This window comes from Chlamydomonas reinhardtii, chromosome 17 (genome assembly GCF_000002595.2).
Source record: "Chlamydomonas reinhardtii strain CC-503 cw92 mt+ chromosome 17, whole genome shotgun sequence".
Classification (NCBI taxonomy): domain Eukaryota; kingdom Viridiplantae; phylum Chlorophyta; class Chlorophyceae; order Chlamydomonadales; family Chlamydomonadaceae; genus Chlamydomonas; species Chlamydomonas reinhardtii.
The window spans coordinates 2,169,508-2,188,158 of record NC_057020.1 but is presented as its reverse complement, the minus strand read 5'-3'; the positions used below and the strand labels follow the sequence as shown (position 1 = coordinate 2,188,158).

The 18,651-nt window shown below is 61.7% G+C and overlaps 4 protein-coding genes across 5 annotated transcripts; 3 read left to right on the top strand and 1 right to left on the bottom strand.

Annotated features, from left to right (window-relative positions):
* Positions 1–3: 3 nt before the first annotated feature.
* On the top strand, positions 4–3,319 carry CHLRE_17g713100v5 (uncharacterized protein). Its single transcript, XM_043072119.1, has 6 exons — positions 4–321; positions 628–772; positions 1,510–1,631; positions 1,954–2,075; positions 2,422–2,469; positions 2,683–3,319. Exons 1-6 carry the CDS (start codon positions 222–224, stop codon positions 2,827–2,829), a joined length of 684 nt encoding a protein of 227 aa, XP_042914578.1. The 5' UTR covers positions 4–221; the 3' UTR covers positions 2,830–3,319.
* A 54-nt stretch (positions 3,320–3,373) lies between these two features.
* Positions 3,374–7,159, top strand: CHLRE_17g713051v5 (uncharacterized protein). Its single transcript, XM_043072118.1, has 9 exons — positions 3,374–3,602; positions 3,719–3,819; positions 4,151–4,186; positions 4,401–4,460; positions 4,950–5,224; positions 5,467–5,560; positions 5,789–5,860; positions 6,073–6,090; positions 6,307–7,159. Exons 1-9 carry the CDS (start codon positions 3,449–3,451, stop codon positions 6,565–6,567), a joined length of 1,071 nt encoding a protein of 356 aa, XP_042914577.1. The 5' UTR covers positions 3,374–3,448; the 3' UTR covers positions 6,568–7,159.
* A 314-nt stretch (positions 7,160–7,473) lies between these two features.
* Positions 7,474–14,939, top strand: CHLRE_17g713025v5 (uncharacterized protein). 2 transcript variants are annotated; one of them, XM_043072117.1, is made up of 15 exons: positions 7,474–7,995; positions 8,302–8,379; positions 8,828–8,927; positions 9,324–9,607; positions 9,891–9,974; positions 10,132–10,375; positions 10,574–11,124; positions 11,343–11,932; positions 12,170–12,214; positions 12,401–12,494; positions 12,743–12,817; positions 13,011–13,076; positions 13,285–13,347; positions 13,712–13,771; positions 14,117–14,939. In XM_043072117.1, the coding sequence occupies exons 1-15, from the start codon at positions 7,675–7,677 to the stop codon at positions 14,393–14,395; spliced, it is 2,934 nt and encodes a 977-aa protein (XP_042914575.1). In that variant the 5' UTR covers positions 7,474–7,674; the 3' UTR covers positions 14,396–14,939. The 2 variants fall into 2 exon arrangements, with proteins under 2 accessions (XP_042914575.1, XP_042914576.1); XM_043072116.1 differs by having other exon boundaries at positions 10,129–10,375.
* A 2-nt stretch (positions 14,940–14,941) lies between these two features.
* CHLRE_17g713000v5 (uncharacterized protein) lies at positions 14,942–18,563 on the bottom strand. Its single transcript, XM_043072115.1, has 7 exons — positions 18,408–18,563; positions 18,105–18,237; positions 17,448–17,773; positions 17,099–17,229; positions 16,632–16,903; positions 16,007–16,448; positions 14,942–15,719 (listed from the first exon to the last, which is right to left on the bottom strand). The coding sequence occupies exons 1-7, from the start codon at positions 18,433–18,435 to the stop codon at positions 15,546–15,548; spliced, it is 1,506 nt and encodes a 501-aa protein (XP_042914574.1). The 5' UTR covers positions 18,436–18,563; the 3' UTR covers positions 14,942–15,545.
* Between the last annotated feature and the right edge of the window lie 88 nt (positions 18,564–18,651).

Here is an 18,651-nt window from a genome sequence, read left to right as displayed (position 1 = left end):
AGAGGTTTCACGAGAGGAGTTTAGGCAGGAAAGCTTCGGAAGCGAAGTTCCATTTTGCTCGCAGCAAGAAGCCCCGAACCGCTCGCACAACAACGGAAGCACTAGCCGTTTGACGCACGCACCTTCCCAACGGACGGCCGCGGCAATCTCCCACGAGCGATCGTGCCAGCACTGGCAGCAACGTTGGCTACCGGAGCCGAGCTCATCGCCTCGGTGCAGACATGGGGTCCACAATTGAGGAGGTCATGCGGCGGCGGCAGAAGGAGGCCGCCGACGCGTATGAGGCCATGTGGGCGAACGGCGCCGGCTCGCACCACCCTGGTAGGTGCGAGCCTGCGAGGCAGGGAGGGAGGGAGCAAGGGCGGCAGGAGGGGCGCCCGGGGTTGCAGGCGGCTGCACAGCTAAGCGCTCAAAATGAGGGGGCGTGTGCGTGGGTCATAAGACATGCCGTTGATGTCGCGTGCCGCTTCAGGCAGTCCAATCAGCCCTGGTGGGTTTGGTGCCACGGGCACCGTGGAAGGCCTGCCAACTCCGGGCCATCTTTCACATTCGCTATAAATGGTGCCGCCGCGTCGCCCCATACACACCGCCTGTGACCCCGCCACCCCGTGCCGCCCCGCCACACAGACTACGACCCCGAGGTCCCCGCCGGCCCCCGGGTGGTCAAGGCCAGTCGGGCCACTGAGGAGCTGTACGGCGCCATCGTGCGCAACGACCTGCACACGGTGTACGACAAGATTGATGAGGGCGCAGACGTCAACTTCGTGTTTGGGTGCGTGGGTGGTCAGCGAGGAGGGGAAGGGGGAGTAGCCATCCATGGGATGGTGTGTATCAAATATGAGGTGAAGTGCCGACGTCCAGAGGTACAGCGGGCACACGCGACGCATTCCATACCGTTGTTTCGCCAGCGGCAGGCTGCTGGCTCCCCCGTGTTTCCGTGGCGGCTAACGCTAAAATACTAAGTGCCTATTGAAAGCAAGTAGTCTGGAGTAGTAGTGGTGATAAGTAAGGCTCGTTGGTAAAGAAGCTGAGTGCATGCGTCTAGGTGGCTAGCTTAGCTGCTGCGGCGCGAAACCGGGACCCCGCGAACTCACCTAATCGCTCAGCAATGCAAGCCACGCCAGAGCCGCGCGCGCAGGGGAAAGCACACACAGGAAATGGGCGAGCGGCAGTAAGGCGTGGCGGACTCAAACGGCAAACAGGCGGCACAGACATATAAGCAAACGTGCAATGCGAGTAGTAGTGAGAGCCAAAGGGGAAGGGGGAGGGGGAGGAAGGAGGGAGACGTTACACGCCTGTTGCGGGATGCGCGCCTTCTGGCTTCGGCCGTCTGGACACCATCCCCTCCCCTGCCTCCCTCGGTTCCACACACGCACACGCACACACACACACACACACACACACACACGCACACACACACATTGCTTATCGACGATGCTTGCAAGAAACGCATGAGCACGATGCCAGAAGACGCTGTCCTCTCAGCCCCTCCTGTGCCGCCCGCTCCAGGCCCGCCTACTCCTGCCCCGAGGGCTACACGCCGCTCATGGTGGCGGCGCACCGCGGCCGACTGGAGGCGGCGCGGGCGCTGCTGCGCGCGGGCGCCGACCCCAACTACATAAACTACGGAGGTGGTTGGCGGTGTCTGGGGAGAGGACTGGGGGGGCGGGGATTCGGGGCGGGTATAGACCAAGTACTGGCGCTGCAGCATCAGGGCCTAAGGTCCCCGCCGTAAATCCACCCTACCAATCGCCCCGCCCCGACCCCCGCACTTGCACATCGATACCCTCGTTCATGCCATCCAGCACCCTCCCGGAACTCATCCCCAACTGGTCCAGCCCCTAGCCCCTGATACCCCTTGCGCTGGCCCGTGCGACACCCCCGGTGCGGCACTGCTGCCCCTACCTACTGGTGGCGCACCCCTCCTGGTGGCTGGTGGTGCCCGTGGCGCAGGTGACAGTGTGCTGTTCTGGGCCATAGACGGCGGCCCGGCGCTCATCCGGCTGCTGCTGGACTACGGCGCGGACGCCGACGCCGTGACGCCGCGGGGCTGGACCGCGCTGAGCTACGCCAAGGTGGGTGTGGAACAGCGTGTGTATGTGTGTTAAAGAGCACAAGGAAAACGTTGCGCAAAGATGGTATGTGTGTGTGCGGCCCTAACCTGCGAAGTTGTGTTCCGGCATTATTATGCGTTTGGAAGCAACACAGGGCTGGGTGCTAAGCAAGCCGCCAAGCCGCAGCCCGTCTTGAGTGACCAGTCAGGCTGTAGGCACAACACATGATCAGGTAGCGTAACTCGCATGCCCTCGCATGTGCCATTGCACCCTTCCCTCTCATCCCCTCTCCCTTTTCCTCCTCCCCTCGTCGTCTTCCACCATGCATGCACACTCTTTACATACGCGTTCGCGCGTGCGCCCCCAGGCCAAGGGCAAGTACGGCGCAGTGGAGGACAAGGGCATCTACCCCGAGGTGAGCTGAGGGTGCTGGAGTCACGAAGTCACGGTTGACCCAGGGCGGGCGGCGCCTGATGATCCTGGGCACGGCGTGCGCTTTCTGACGTGCTGGTGCATGCTGTGTGAAGGCCGCAGCACGGCACTCTCCTTAAACAGTTAAACGGCTTGGAATAGAAAGCGCCCCGCTTCTGACCGAACGCGTGTGTCGTACCCATGCGTACGCCAACAGGACGTACTGCTGTACCACGGCGCCAAGGTGTACGGCGAGGGGCCCCCGGCACTGGGCAGCCGCTCCCCCCGCCACTCCTACAACCCGGCTGACCCGGCCTTCCTGCGCGAGCGCGGCAGCTACCAGAGCCCCTTCCCCGAGCCCTGAGGCGCAAGGCGTGAGGTCTGGGAAGATGCGGGGACGGAGGTGCAGCGTGGCAGGTGCATGGCAGGAGTGTGTGGCAGGCGCGGTGGAGTTCTGTAGCGGAGTGGGGACGGGAAGGCGAGGGAGGACCAAGTGTCAGTTAGAGGACTTGTCGGGGCGGCGAAGGAAGGTGGTCAGCTACTGTGCGACGTCTGCGGGTAAGGCACTTAGGTGCCCTGAAGGTTAGCGCGGGTGTGGAATGGGTTTCAGGGTCGGTCATGAGTGAAACCCTCGCCCGTGTGTCCGTATGACGAAAGCGTGGGGGAAGGGCGTGTAGGCGAGATGGCATCTGGCAGAGGCAGCGAGCGCTCGGACGGAGATGCCTGCGGCGAGGGGGATGAGCGATCAGATGAGCGATGCGAGAGTCTGGGTGTGTCCGATCGCTGTGGTGCCATGATGCCGCTCTCGGGACGACATTTCTTTCATGGCTGTCAAGTTAAGTTATACCCATGCCACAATGAAGCTGTCCAGGTGGCCCGGAAACGAAGTGGGAGCAACATTCTAATTTGTGGCGCGCACATTCTTCAGGCTCCTTGCGGCCGACGATTTCTCGAGCTCGAATATTTGAAATATTTGTGATTGAATGTGGACAAGAACAAGTCGCTTAGGTCTAGGACAGGGGCCACCGGCCACCCAACGAGGGTTTGCGGCGAGCACGCCTTGCCGGCTTCCTGGCGCTCGGCCACAGCTCGCATCATGCCAACGGAGAACGACCACCATAGCTGCTGCGCGAACGCGTAGGTGCAGCGCTGGCCTTCGGCGAGCCGGGCGGCTCGGGCAGCCCCAGCCGTTGGGGGGAGGGGTAACTTGGCCCTTAGCCCTTACCATCAATGCACGGTGGCCCTCGGCGCAGACTATGACATACTGGGCGTGGAGCCGACTGCCGACGCAACTGCCATAAAGTCAGCTTTCCGCAAGGCGGCGAAGCTGTTGCACCCGGATGTGTCCAAATCGGTAGGCGTTGTCGTGCCTGTGTGGGCTTGGGGCATGGGTCGGGGAGCAGCGTGGGGGAGCAGAGGTGAACGGGTTCGTGTGTGGCGGGTGCGGGCCTTTTGGGATGCGGTGCGGTTTGGTTGTCTTCCGGGAAAGTGGGATGCTGCTGCGTGTAAATGGCTGCGACCTCAGCATGGTCAGCACTGGTTTAGTCCGACTGCACTTGACGCATGCCCTTCGGCCAGGGCCACTAGCCCTTCCCCGGGACTCCTGCCGGCGGTGCGCCGCCTGCTGACGGCGCACACGAATACACACTGCCCTGACTCGCTGACGTGCTGCGCGGTGCACACAGGATGACAGCGAAGAAGAATTCATCCGTGTGAAGGAGGTGCGTCTTCGGAGGGATGGCCGTCTGCAGTATAGGATAGCGCAAGGGGCTGGAAGGTGCGTGTGTTGGCAGCATGAGGTCCGGCAGGCAAAAAGCAAACGCCTCGCGGTGTGACACTGCGAGAGAGCGTGGTGTCGATGGGGCGGCAGGCAACGCGGCAGCAGGCCACGCCCCAGGTCCGGAGCAACCCCATGATACCCGACCTCCTGGACAGGCCTACGAGATCCTGAGTGATGACCGGCAGCGGCGTGCCTACGATGAGCAACTACGACAGGTGTGTGTGTGTGTGTGTGTGTGTGTGTTTGTGTGTGTGTGTGTGTGTGTGTGTGTGTGTGTGTGTGTGTGTGTGTGTTTGTGTGTGTGTGTGTGTGTGTGTGTGTGTGTGTGTGTGTGTGTGTGTGTGTGTGTGTGTGTGTGTGTGTGTTAAAAAACGAAACGAAAGCCCGCCCAACGACGCGACGTGTGTGTGTGTGTGTGTGTGTGTGTGTGTGTGTGTGTGTGTGTGTGTGTGTGTGTGTGTGTGTGTGTGTGTGTGTGTGTGTGTGTGTGTGTGTGTGTGTGTGTGTGTGTGTGTGTGTGTGTGTGTGTGTGTGTGTGTGTGTGTGTGTGTGTGTGTGTGTGTAAGTAAGTGCATGGGTAGGTGTGATGCCCGCATGCACATGTGTTCGAAACGGCAAACTGCAAAGGTCGGTGGTGCTGTGACTGCTGGCGCTACATTGCACTCTATCAGGTCTGTTGAGCGCGCACGTACGTACGTGCACAGGCCATGCGGCGGCGCTCCTCCGCCGCCGCCAGCACCAGCAGCCGCGGGCGCCGCAGCGCTGCGTCAGCCGCCGGCTTCGCGGCGGGCACGCGTGTGGTGGTGCAGGACGAGCACGGCAATTTTGTGGAGATGGACGTTGGCGATCTGTTTGGAGCCGAGTTTATGATGGATGACGAGGACGACAGCGATGACGATGACGGGTTCCTGGATCTTGATGACGATGACGACCTCGATTATGTCGTGTGGGCGTCCACGCCAGGGAATTTCAAGTCCAGGTGCGGGCTCATTTGGGAAGGAGCTTGGCTCGAGTGGCAGGGCTACAACGAGGCAGCTGGGTTTGTAAGCATAGCTTAACTAGTAGCGGCACTGTAACCTGCGTATGGGCTGCTGGCCGGCCTACTTTGCTTGGCCTGGAGTGTCGCTGAAACCGGTGAACTTGTGTATGCCCGCGGCCGCTGCGTACGTAACACACCGCCCTGCACTGCACCGCCTGGTGTACACGTGTACATGCTTGTAGTTTCCAAGCCAGCTGGCAGTCCAACGGCCGCAAGCAGCGCCGCGCCAAGCAGCAGGCGGCGTCGGCGGAGGCGCCTCTGTCTATGGACGAGAAGGTGGGGGCGCGGGTTGCCGGTCGTGTGGCCGGGCATGTAGGACGCGCCGGGAGTGCTGTCCGCCAGGGAGCTCTGGCGCGCGTGCGTGTGCCCTGGTGTGTGTGGGCAAGCCAGCAGACCGCACCGCTTTGACCGCCGTATCGTCTGTGTCCAAGCAGCTCTCGCGGCTGCACCGATATGTGTGCTGCCCGATGACCTGCGGCGCGCGGTGTGCTGCGGGCTGTGCAGGAGTTGTTGCTGCGGGAGCTGCCGCGGCAGTACCGGGCGGCGGCGCAGCAAATGTTTGGGGCGCATCTGCAGGTGCGGCTTGCAAGGGATTGCTACCGGGTGTTCCGGTTGCGGGGCGCGGGGCAAGCGGTGGGTCTATTGTTCAGCGGCTGCGTGGAGCGCGGTGGTATGGTGCTCATGCTGTGTTAGGCACATAACCCGCCGCCGTGCCGCACCTCTCCACTTCTAACCTGGCCCACTCGTTCACCTGCAATTGTCATCCCTGCGCATGTCGACCACAACAGACGCTGCGTAACCTTGATGTGAGTGATTTCTGTTGTCCAAAGTTTGGGATATTCGGTATTGCAACCGCAAGGAATTTCAAAGCTGCATTCAAGTGGCCACGGACTTGCTGAAGCACGGCCATTGCACATGCTGATTGTGCGGAGCGTTTTGCTCAACCTATTTCATCCTCACATCTGCTGATGCAACCGTCCTCACGATACGTGCGTCGGCTGCTTTGCTGCTTGCAATCACAGGAGCTCGCACAGTTGATTGAGGCGGTTGATGAGATCAGCGCCATGGGGGTGCAGTTCGAGGTAATGCACGACGAGTTCGGGAACGGCGTCGGCAGTGGGAACAGCAGCCGAGGTCGGCGGCGGACCAGCACCAGCAGTAGCAGCAGCGGCGGCGGTGGTGGCAGGCGCGCCGGCGGAGGCCGCGGGGGTGCAGGGCGGAGCTCGGCACGAAGCGGCGGTGGTGTGGGCGGAAGCGGCCGCGGCGGGCGTGGCCGGCGGTAGCATGAACGGTGTAGCTGTCTGTACAGCTACAGCAGCTGTTGCGCAGGGCGGTGTATTATAGCGGTGACTGCTCAAGTCCCCGAGAGGTGGTGAGGAGTGTTCTTGGAGTGTGAGCCATGTTACAGTGTGCGGGGTGGCTTCCTGCTGCGCTGCTGCTTGACAGGAGGGGCGCGCTTGGTAAAGGAGGGTTTGTGCGCGTGAAGCTGAGCGCCCAAGCGTGTATGTATGGCGTTGGTACCGAGGGCAGCGCATTTGCTGGGAGAGATTTAAAGAGGATCCTAGAGTTCTGGAGCGGGGAGAGACGGGTACTTGATGCTGAAGCAAAAGACGTCAGGGACTGCTGGCGGTGTGCGGGTGTCCTGGTGGTATCTCGGCAGGTGGCGCGCATGCGGGCGTCGCACACTTGCATCGCTGTGTTCGTGGCTGGGCGTCCCTCCGAAGTGGGGAATGCCTGGCGGCAGCGCTCGTGCGTGAGCATGTTGGAACACGGTAACTTGGATGCCTTCGTGCCTTGCAGGAGTGGTGGCCGGCAGTTGGGAAGTGAACGGGCTACGCACAAACGGAGTTGTTGTGCTATAGCAGGCCGACGGCAGTTGCAGCTGCGGTGCCGACTGTCGCAGCTCCCCAACAAGGCGAACAAGGCGTCCCAGCACGAGCGGGTGCCTCATACCCCTGAGGGTCGTCTTGGCCAGGGACGCCAGCAGGGGAGGAACCTCCCTTGGACGCCAGCGGGATAAGTTTCCGACGCCTACTTGCGCTACGCACCCGCCCAGGGCCCCGGGGCCCAGCCAGGGCCCCGCACCGTCTTGCGGGAGTCGGATGGACCACTCAGCTCCCAAGCGGGAGGAGCGCTGCGGGATCGACAATTCGTCGTATTCCCAGTCACTGTCGCGCAGCGTCCGCGAGGTCACAGTCCGACCGCTCATGTACCGGTCAATAGCAGCTGAAGAGTTGTATACAAGGAACGTGAATGCTGAAGAAACGACATCTTTGGTGCGGGCGAGCCGACGAAGTCTGCAGTCAGCATGCGACAGAGCGCGAAAACGCTGACGCGTTTTGTTGCTAGGTTGTTATTTCGCTTTATTCTTCTGTTTCTAGCGCTTGATGATGCTCCAGTATCGCACAGCAAGTTTCCCGCTCGTGTTCGTGCTTGTTGAACTCGTGGGCTGTTGCAGCGCGATTGAGCTATTGGCAGGTACTGAACCAGGAATAGCGGTTGTGCGCAGTGGAGTCCAGCTGGCAGCGGCCTTTGCAGATGCCTCAGTGCACACGGCGCTCGTGGACGTGGAGGGCGTGCGCCTGACGGACAGTGATTTCAGTGCACATGAGCTGCCGATACCGGTCACTCGGAACTTTACAATTGAGGGAAAGTGGCAGCTGCCATTGGGGCGATGGCCCTACATGGACTGGGCGTACCTGCGCGGGAAGGTGTGTGCACTACGCCTTGCATAATACTGCCCGCGTCTTTAAGAGGGTACTGTTGGGAGTCGGGGCGAGCCGACGGGGTGACGGGCCGTGCAGAGTGTGAGGGGCCAACCCCACGGGGCAACCCCGAGGCGGGCGAGTGCCCCGAGGCGGGCGGCGTGACTGAGGATCTGAACTTGCTTTATGCTCCAAACAGGTAGCTTACATGCAATGTGAACATGTTTGTGATGCCAGCAAATGTGGCAGGGTCCGAAAGCTGTCGTTCATTGCAACTCTGGGATGCTTCTTGCTCTGCTCTCCCGGCTGCAGGTCCGGCTGGCCCCGGGTGTGACGTTGACACTGGACCGGCTGATGACCCGCCGTACCCGCAGTGACCCGTCATTCAGGGTGCGTTGCCTCGGGATTCCTAGTCCTCTCTCTTGTCACAATGCGTGCATGCGCTTGAGGGGCTGTCACGCTGTACTATTGCTCTCTCTCAATCTGTACGTGTACATGCGTGAGGGGACGGTGGTACGGTATCTGCGCTTCGCTCAACCGCACTGCTGGAGGTACATGCGCACTGCTGACATGATGAAGCATTGATTTCATGTTTCCAATGACGGCTGCGGGTAGAGGTGTCAAAAGGGGCTGAGGTGGCCGCGTGCTCTGCTATCTTGGTCGGCGTGATGTATGGGCGGCGTGTCCATTATTGCGTGGGCCTTGAGCAGGGGCACGCTACCTAGGGGGCGTCCCTGGCCTTGATGAGGTTATGTCGGCGTATGATTTTGGGATACTTGTATGGCGAGTTTGCTGGCCGACGCACCCCTGCTGTTGCGTTGCGTTGCATTGCATTCAGGCACCCGGCTTTGACGTCGTGACAGATGACAGCGGGCGAGACCCAAACGACCCTTCCGCCTTTGCTTTAATCGTTGTGAAAAGATGCGCAAACCTTCAAGGTGAGCTGGTGTTTTGGGGGGCTCTTCCCGGTGTTGTAGGGCTTGGGGGTCTCTTCTGGAGGAACGTAATGGAGGCGCCGGTTGTCCAGGTGCAAGGGGGAACGGCGGGGCATGAGTCGGGTTGGTGGTCTGCAAGCATGTGCACATGTCCGTGCGTGTGTTCATGCAATTGAATGCAATCGTAAGGGACCCGCGGTGGGTGGGTGCGGGGCCGCATCAGCGCGTATATCGCATAATGTGCCACACAGATTTGGGCCGCCGGGCTATACGCGTGCGGCGCGGGCTTAGCACCTAGATAGGGAGCCCTACGGTACGCATCAAAGCCGCTCCGCACCGCACCCCTACTGGCCTTTCACATACTCCGTCCGAGCATGTGTGATTCCCCTCCATCCGCAGAGGTCTGCCTGCCACCGTCGCTTGTGGCGGCATCGGTGTCGACCATTCCCCGCCCGCCGCAGCTGCCGCCGGGCAACCAGATTTCCTACTCCAACACCACCATTGTGCCGCTGCACCCCAACTGCTCCGGCAGTAGCAGCCCGGACCTGCCGTTCGAGCAGCAGTGCATCAGCTCCTCGGGCGGCGTGTACCTAGACTTCGGGCTTTTCTGCTACACCCTAGACGCGTTCGGTAATCAGGTTAAAACCGGTTACGTGTCGCAGGTGGTTGACTGCGACAACTTGGTGCGTGCGCGCGTGCGTGTCGGCCTCTGCAGCTAGTTGCTTAGTTGACTGGCCAGACTCACTTCGGACGCAACTGCTACGTGCATGTGCACGGCATTGCCCCGGACACCTTTCCATGTGTGCCTGTCTGCCGACTCGCAGACGGTCATGGGCAAGTTTCCATGGCCTTTCACGTACCCACACTTGAAATGTCACTGGCCACTCATCAAATGCACTTATGCCGTAATCCGTACAAACCCCGCCACCTAATTAGCGACGGGCTTGCCACTGCTGCTGCGCGCAGTGTTACCAATACATGACTCTGGAGTGCACGAAGCAATACGGGATCGCGGGGTGCTTCAACCTCCTCAAAACCCAGCAGGAGCAGGTAGGTACGGCAAGCAAGCATACCGTACGTGCGTGCGCGGCGGACAGTACGCTACAGGCTCGACCAGAGTTCCTCCGGGGTCAAACAATTAAAACAATGATCATGCACGGTATGCACTCACTCGGTCAACTGCGTGTATCCCGCACGCACGCAGCAGGATTATCAGAACACCACGAACGGCAGTGGTAGCGTAGACGGCGGCGGTGGCGGCGCGGTGGCCGCGCCGCCGCCACCACGGCCCGTGGCGGGAGCGGCCCTGCCTCCACCGCTTGCTCCCACTCCAGGGCCAGGGGCCATGAGGGAGGTCACTGCCGGCGGCGGCCCCCCGGCTAGCGGCGCAGGAGGCCGCGGCGGCAACACGGCAGCCGTGATCGGCGCAGTGGTGGGCGGAGTTGCAGGAGGTATGTAGGAGAGCGCGGGAGGTTCACACATGCACACACAGGAGGGCATAAACGCTTTTGGATGCACAGACTGGTTTACAGCGGGCGCCAATGCGTGCTGCAACGGGAAGAAAGTTCCCAGAGGAGAGGGATAGGTGCAAATCTCACACCCGCTGACGTGTGCCCTTTTTTCGCGCGCGGCCACTGATGAAACTGCAGGTCTCCTGCTAGCCACCGGCATTACGGCGGCCGTTGTGCGGGTGCGCCGCCGCCGCCATGCCGCGGCTGCGAGCGGCGGCTTGCCCACACGTGGTGACAGCGGCAGCGAGGGAGGCAGCAGCTGCTGGGACAAGATAGGCTCCTGGGCAGCTTGGGGCATGCCGCAAGGAGCAGAACGCGCCGGCGGCCACGGTGCTGCATATGGTCTGCAAGAGCCTATAGACAGTAGCCACGCTGGTGCTGCTGACCCCAAAGCAAAGGCAGCGGCGGCACCAGCTGCGCGGCCTTTGGATACTGGCGTGTTTTGGTCACTCGTGCCGGTGACGCCACTCACACCCTTCCAGCCGCACATCCCCCTCAACGTCACCCCCCTGCCCGCGCCAACCACCGGCGGCGGGAACCTGCTCAAGTCAACCGTGGGCAGCAGCAACACGGACAAGCAAGGTCCAGTGGCGAGGGGTGGCGGCGCGTCAGTAGTGCTGCCGGCGGTGCCTGAGGACCTCCATGTGCTGTTGACGGAAGTGTTGATTGGCAAGGGGGCGTTTAGCAAGGTACGTATACGCAGGTCAAGAATGCACAAGTAGCTCCCACTCTCTGCCTGCCTTGCACCAATCCCCTGCTGCCAGATAGCAGACAACCTCGCTCGTTTTCATTTCCTGTCGCTCCCTCCAGTAGCCAGTCAGCCCTACTTTCGCGCCCGATGGTGTTCTCCATCCAATTTCGCTTGATCCTGCCTTACGGCTGCCTGTCTCAACCTCGTTCCGTGCAGGTGGTGGAGGGGCACTACTGCGGCAGGCGGGTGGCTGTGAAGCAAATTGACACGGGGCTGCTGTTGCAGCACCAGCAGCAGCACCAGCCGCCGTCATGTGCAGCGGCAGCACTGGACCGCGAAAGCGGTGAAGGCGATGTCCCGCCACCGCCGTCCAGTGCCCACCAGCAGCAAGATGTGCAGCAGCAGCAACAGCAGCCCCCTGCGGGGCCGGAGAGCCCATCACCAGCAGCAGCACCACCACCAGCCACACAGGCGGCGGCAGCAGCCACGGTGGCGGCTGGTGGGGCGGCCACGGCGGCTGCAGCAGGCGTCCCCGCAGCAGCAGCAGCTGGGAGCCAGCAGCTGCCGCTGGCGTACACACAGGCATTGACTGTATATGTCAGCAGTGCCGGAGCGTTTCCAGTGACTGCTAGCGATGCCAGTAACAGCAGCAACAGCGCGAGCCCGCAGCAAAAGCAAGGCCAACAGCAGCCTCAGGTGCCGCCAGCAGTGGCGATTGGGCATGCTCAATCCAGCAGCAGCCAAAACCGCAAGTTCCAGGATTCATTGATTGCAATCTTGGAGCAAGAGGTTCAGGTGTTGGCCAGGTATGTACGAACACACACGCACCCCCCCCCCACACACACACATGGCATGCATTCGTGGACGTCGCAAGGAATTGCCAAATGGTTGTTCTTGGGCTGGGTGGTGAGGGTTTGCGTGCGGGGCACGCACATGTTCGCTTGCCCTCATTGAGGTGCGGCACACGTGCCAACAGGTTCCAAGCAGCACGACATCAGTCGCGCATCTAAAACAGCATGCCCGCCATGTCCTTGCATGCGCAGGGTGCAGCATCCCAACATTGTGACACTGCTTGCGGCGAACCTCGTGTAGGTGGTTTGGTGGGTCGCAGCGGCTGTGTGTACGACGTACGACACGCAGCTTGCCTTCGCGTTCGTGTGGGGATCGAGAGGGTCTGGATGGGTCGCTGCTGATGAAGGATTGCGGATCGGTACCACGGACACACACACACACACACACACACACACACACAAACACGCACTTGCGCATCACAGGCCTCCACACGTGTGCCTGGTGATGGAGCGGATGGACACGTCACTGGACCGACTGCTGTACAAGGACCCGAACCGGCCGCTGCCGCTGTCGCTGGTGCGCGTGCGTGTGCGTGAGGGTGTGGGCGCCTGCCGGTGCACAGGTGCGGCGTTGCCGCCGGGATTAGGTGTGTGCGTGTCAGGAACCCGCAGGGGGTGACCGTGGAATCGTAAACGTGTCTGCGTCCGCGCGTGCCCGCTCTGACGCCATTGCTGCGTGTGCGGCGAAGCTGTGCTCTGCTTGCGGCGCTGAGGCTGAGGCTGCGGGAAGAATATGATTCGTTCTTCTCGCGTGCCCCTGCGCAGGCTGTGCACATCGCTCTTCAGGTGGCACGTGCACTGGAGTACCTGCATCCCACCATCATCCACAGAGACCTGAAGGTGCGTTTGCTGCGTTTGGTCGCCGGGTCGGGGCTCAGGATTGGGGCTCGTCCATGCAACCGAAGGGTAGATCCCTTTACAACATCAACTCGCCATGCACTGCTGGTCCAGCACTTCATACTCACTCGTGCTTTGGCCGACCCCTATACACCCGCCCGCCGCCCGCTCGCGCCGCAACGCCACACACGAACAGCCCGGAAATGTGCTCATCTCAAACGCGGACGCGAGTGATGAGACCCAAGTGGTGGCCAAACTTGCAGTGAGTGCGCTTGCGCGCGCGCATGCATGTGTGCGTGCGTAAGGCGCAAAGTGTGCCGTTCGCGTGTGTCGCCTGTGCGTGCGTGCATGCAAGCGCGCGCGTGCTTGGGTTCCGACATGCTTTGCAACTTGGACGTGAGCATTCTGGGTGCTTGACTCATTCGCAACGGCCGGCTTCCCTGCACGCTGGGTATCTGCAATGGCTGCAGGACTTCGGACTGTCAAGGCTGCAGAACACAACGCTTATCACTCAGGAGCCGGGCGTCGGGACGGTACGTCTGCAGAGTGTGTGTGTGTGTGTGTGTGTGTGTGTGTGTATATGTGTGTGTGTGTGTGTGTGTGTGTGTGTTAAAAACGAAACGAAAGCCCGCCCAATGTGTGTGTGTGTGTGCGTGTGTACATGCCGCCCTTTGTCATTCATCGGCCTCGCCACCGCGCTCTCCAGCGTTCCTTGCAGATAGAACAATGCACTGGTTGCTGCCATCTGGCCCCGCCATTTCCTGACTGTATGTTACCGACTATGCTATCGCGACCGTCATCAGTCCCTTGGCCCGCCGCCGCTGCCTCACGGCCTTCATCACGGCACGCACCACTCTTCCCGCCAGCGATTCACTTACCCCTGGTGTGCGCCTGCAGGGCCCCTACATGGCTCCGGAGTGCTTCGACATAAACAACATCGCCATCACCGACCGTGCGGTGCGTCACCCTTGGAGTGCTGGCAGTGAGGACGTACGTACTCGTACACATACGCACACTCACACACACACACACACACACACACACACACACACACACACACATACACACACTCACACGCACGCACACACACACACACACACACACACACACACACGCACGCACACACACGCACGCACGCACGCGCGCACGCACGCACGCACACACACGCACGCACACACACGCACGCACGCACGCGCGCACGCACGCACGCACGCACAAACACACCCGCATTAACCATGGGCCACTGCTTCAGAGCATGCTCAAGTCCCGCTTGTAAATACATACGTGCTCATTCGTACACAGGACTGCTACTCGTTTGGCGTGCTGCTATGGGAGCTGGTCACGCGGAGCCAGCCCTGGGCCGGGCTGACGGTGGTGGCCATGGCTGTGCGTGTGGTGGTGAACGGCGAGCGCCTGCCCATGTCGCCGCTTGCGCTGGCGGGCGCTCCAGCCAAGCTTCAGAAGCTGGTCACGCAGTGTTTCGAAGCCGACCCGCGGCGCCGGCCGGCGGCTGCGGAGATTGTCAAGGTGCTGATGCTGGTGCAGCAGCAGCTCGCAGCAGGCGTATATGACTCGCTGTAGGGTGTGTAGGGGTGGAATGGGCGAGGTGTCGTGGGCGGGTGCAGGGGAGAAAAGATAGATGGCATATGACGGGCGGGCGGCGGGGCGGGCTAGGTAGAATGCATCATCAGGGGTGCTTGCATCATAGGCAACTATGTCCACATGCATTCGTACGGTACGTGCCCCAACTCGTGTCTTACTCTTTTACGTGCCTGGCGGACAACAAGTCGTGTTAGCTCGTAAAAGCCTCGTATCTCGTAATTTGTTTAAGGCTTGATTCGGTGACCACGCACGTGTGGCGGATGGTAGGTGGTTCGTCAAGTGACGAGATACTTTTTTCGGGGACGCCCGCGTGTCTCACAATGCACGATCCCTATGAGGGCAGCGAACAAAGCTGTTGAGGAAGCGGGACACGGCATGCTGTGTTGGCGTTGAGGGAGTGGAATACAGTATGTTTCATTGCATTTCATGTAGATAGTACGGGTTCAAAGTGTACGGCAAGCCACAGGACATAAGGTTTGGTGCGCTGTTGCGTTTCCTGCGCTTGCTTACGTGCACCCCTGTCTGATGCATCGTTGGTTACAGGCTCAGGTTGCTTGTAATTGCTCAACTTTCGAGCGCATGGAATAGCAAGCTCTCACTGCTCCAAAGGGTGCACCAGCTCTCAGAGGACGCGCAACCCCAGCGATACCTTGCAAGTGTGGCGTAACGCGGTAACGGCACACGACTTTTGAGACGGTTTCCAGCAGGAGAGGACTGGCACAGGGAGCATGCTGTCAAGGGCTCTAATTAAATCGACTGGTGTAAATTTGGAGACGTAATAAAGGTGGCCTAATACCCTCACGCCCATTCTGTATCACCTGCACTGCGTGTCTGTGAATGCTGGGCCGCCCCAGATACAACGCAACAGGCAGCTCACCCCAAGCAGCGCACGCAGTGACGCAGCGCGCGGCTTGAGCGGCTGCGTTGCGCGCGGCCGAATGCCGCGCCTCCCTCCCCCAAGGTGCCAAGCATCCACACATCCGCACTTCAATCCACACGTCCACACTTTTACACGTCAACATGCACACAGCGCATATGGTATCAAGCGCCGCAAACCGCGCAGCCCGCACTTCGCGGTGCACGACACGCGCATTGATGCAAGCGGCTTCTTTCCATCTTGGCCAGCTCGCTACTTATCAGCCGCCTTGCCACTGGCCTTGCCCGGCTTGGGCTGCGTGGGCGTGTTGTTGCTGAGTGGCTTGACTTGTAGTTTGCCCTTGGCCAGCACGAGGTGTGACCCCAGTAGGCTCACACCGGCGAAGCGACGGCCCGCCACCGGCATCGCCTCCACCACCACCGCCACCTGCGGTGCCCGGAAGGGGGCCAGAAGGAAGCGGGCGGCAAGGTTGTCTGGTGAGGTGGTGGCGTTGAGCAGTCGGTGACTGTGCGAGGAGCTATCGTACTCCCCGTGTCGCTGCTCATATGCTTTGCCCTCCGCCGTCCGCCCAATCCACCGCTCCAAGGCCGCGGACATCCCCAGCAGCCCCTGACCTCCCCAGTGCAGCTCAACCAGCCCACCCCACCCAGCCAGCTAGCAGCCCACGCAGGCCACCCAGCCCACCCCACCCCTCAGGCAGCCCACCAACTCACGTCGGGCTTCTTGAGGTTGACGCTGGCCGCCTCCCCGAACGCCGCCCGCATGGCTGCAGCCACACACTGGATGATGCGGCCTCGGTCCGCCAGCACCTCGCTCTCACCACCGCCCTCGACACCCGTGCCGTCGCCACCGCCGCTTACTCCCGCTTCCTCCGCCGCCGCACCAGCCGCCGGCCCTGCGGTGGTCGCAGCCGCCGCCATAGATGCCGGCTGCTGCGCCGCCGCGGGCGCCTCAGCAGTATCGCGCGAGTGGTAGAGCACCGCGTAGGTGAAGGGCTGCAGCGATTGGTTGGCCGCGGCCTGTGGCCCTTCAGCTGCCGTGCCAGCGGCGGCCAGGCGCCGGCGGTGGGCGTCCGCTGCGTCCGCCACTGCCCGCGACAGTCCCGCGGCTGTGAAGGCGCAGGTGGCGTCCAGCGGCACCAGGCGCTGACAGTGCCTGCGTGAAAAGATGCGTATGAGTCAGGTGTGCATCGACGCATCGTGTGTGACGATGTACTTTGACATGAGCCCAGAAGCCACACGCGCCGCGCACCGCACGAAGCGCTGGGAACACCCCAGCGCTTCAATGCTGCCATGCCGCATCACCGTACCGTGTGCAGTGTCTAACCATGTCACTCACTTGGGCAACTGCAGCGGCGGCGACGCAGCTGCCGCCCCCGGCTCCAAAGCCGGCTCCACCTGCTTCTGCTCCTTCCCCTCCTCCTCCCCCCTCCCCTTCCCCTTCCCCTGCTTTCCGTGTTGCTTGCCCTGTTGCTTCTGCTGCTTGGCCGTCGCCTGCGCCGCCCTCGCTGCCTCCAGGTCCTCCAGCAGTCGCTCCAGCAGCCGCACCGGCTCCACCTCCGCCGCAGCCCGGCTGGAAAGACGCATCACCACCACACCGCGACAGCCCACCTGCACGCATAGGTGCGAAGAGTGAGGACGCGCAAATGCTAACGTACCACAATGTAACGGTGTCAACGGCCGAGTGCCGCCTCCCCCACCCCACCCCCCCACACACACGTACAAACGCGTGTCCGCCCTAAGCCCACGCCTCAAGCCTCTGACCGAAGCCGAAGCGTCAGTTGCTGCGGCACTGCGGCCACCCACCTTTGCCAGGCCCAGAGCAGACGGCTCTGGGTGGTGGTCTGCGGCTGCTCCACCACGACCTCCCGCTGCCAGTGCTGTGGCAGCTGCTGCCACAGCCGCAGCCCCTGCGTCGCCATCCACTTGGTCCTGGCCTGTGCGGGGACCGACAGGCGTGCACGCCCATGTGACACCAACATGCCACAAACACCAACACAGGATTAGATAGGGTATACAGACCACCAGTGCCACTGCCGCCAGGTGTTGCGGTGGCATTGCCAGACCGAGCCCGCCACCTCTTCCCGGTGGGCAGTTTTGCTTCCGGACCTTTCTCCCCCTCCCTGCTGCCGCCTCCACAATCCACACAACTGACCTCCGAGCAACAGCCCACATTCCTCGCTCTCGTCTTCGCTGTCACTGTCCGCCTCCTCCTCCACGTCCTCCTCCTGGGCGTCCTCCACCGCCGCTAACGTCACACGTCCCTGACGCTCCGCGCCTGCGCCTGCCCCTGCCGCTGTCCCTGCCCCTGCCCCTGCCGCAGCCGCAGCTGCAGTCTGCTCCTGACCCGGCTGCTGAGCCCCCTCCCGGTCATCCGCCTGAGATGCTGCCGCGGCCGCTGGCGCAGGCGGCGGCGGGAAGAGGTGCTCGGGCATGTACCTCCGCAGCAGCTGCGAGGCCTCCCTCGTGGCGCTCTTCTCCCTGTTGGCACGTGCGCGCGCGTATGCGTATGTCAGGAAGCACAATGAAGGTGCTTGTGTGTGCGCGTATGTGTGTGTGTTAAAGAGCACAAGGAAAACATTACGCGTATGACAGTGTATGCGATGCATAATTGTGTGTGTGTGTGTGTGTGTGTGTGTGTGTGTGCGTGTGTGTGCGTGTATGAATGTGTCGGAGCAACGAGCCACGGCCGTGAAGTGGGTACGCGCGTGCGGCGCCGGCACTCCGCGCTCGCGGCAGCAGCTGCTGAGTCAAGGGCGGCGAGGTCATGAGGTGTAACACACTGTGCTGTTGCAGGGTGAGAGCCACGTACTTGCGGAAGTTGCACGTGACAATGAAGCCCTTGGCCCCCGCCTCCAGCTCCTCCACCACGGCATAGCGGAACCTGTCAACGGGCACGAAGGGCGCCGTGCCAGCTGTCCGGCGGCCCGAGGGCGCTGCATTGCCTGGGAGTTTGAGTGCGGGGGGGGGGGTAAAGGATTGGGGGCATGAAGCTGTCACATGTGGGGAGTGCCAGGCCTACTGAGGCCTGCAAAGGTACAGCGGCAGAGCGCCGACGCCGGGTCTTGCCGATTTGTGACCCCGTCGTCCTGCCGCCGCACCTTCCACCACTCACCTGGCTTTATCCGCTTCGAGTCATCCATTTTTCGGCGCATCTCCACCTCGGCCTCGCGCTTCAGACGCTCGAGCCTTCTTGCGGCGACATCCGTCTCCATAGTAATAACCTGGCGGCAATAATAACCTTATTGTGTGAAATACAAAAAGACTGTGCGGGGTTACCGTGTTGGCTGTATTGCAGAATGAAAGAGGGTGTCGTGTCAGATTGGTTTTGCCGAGGGGTTCGTCTTGAACGCCATTTC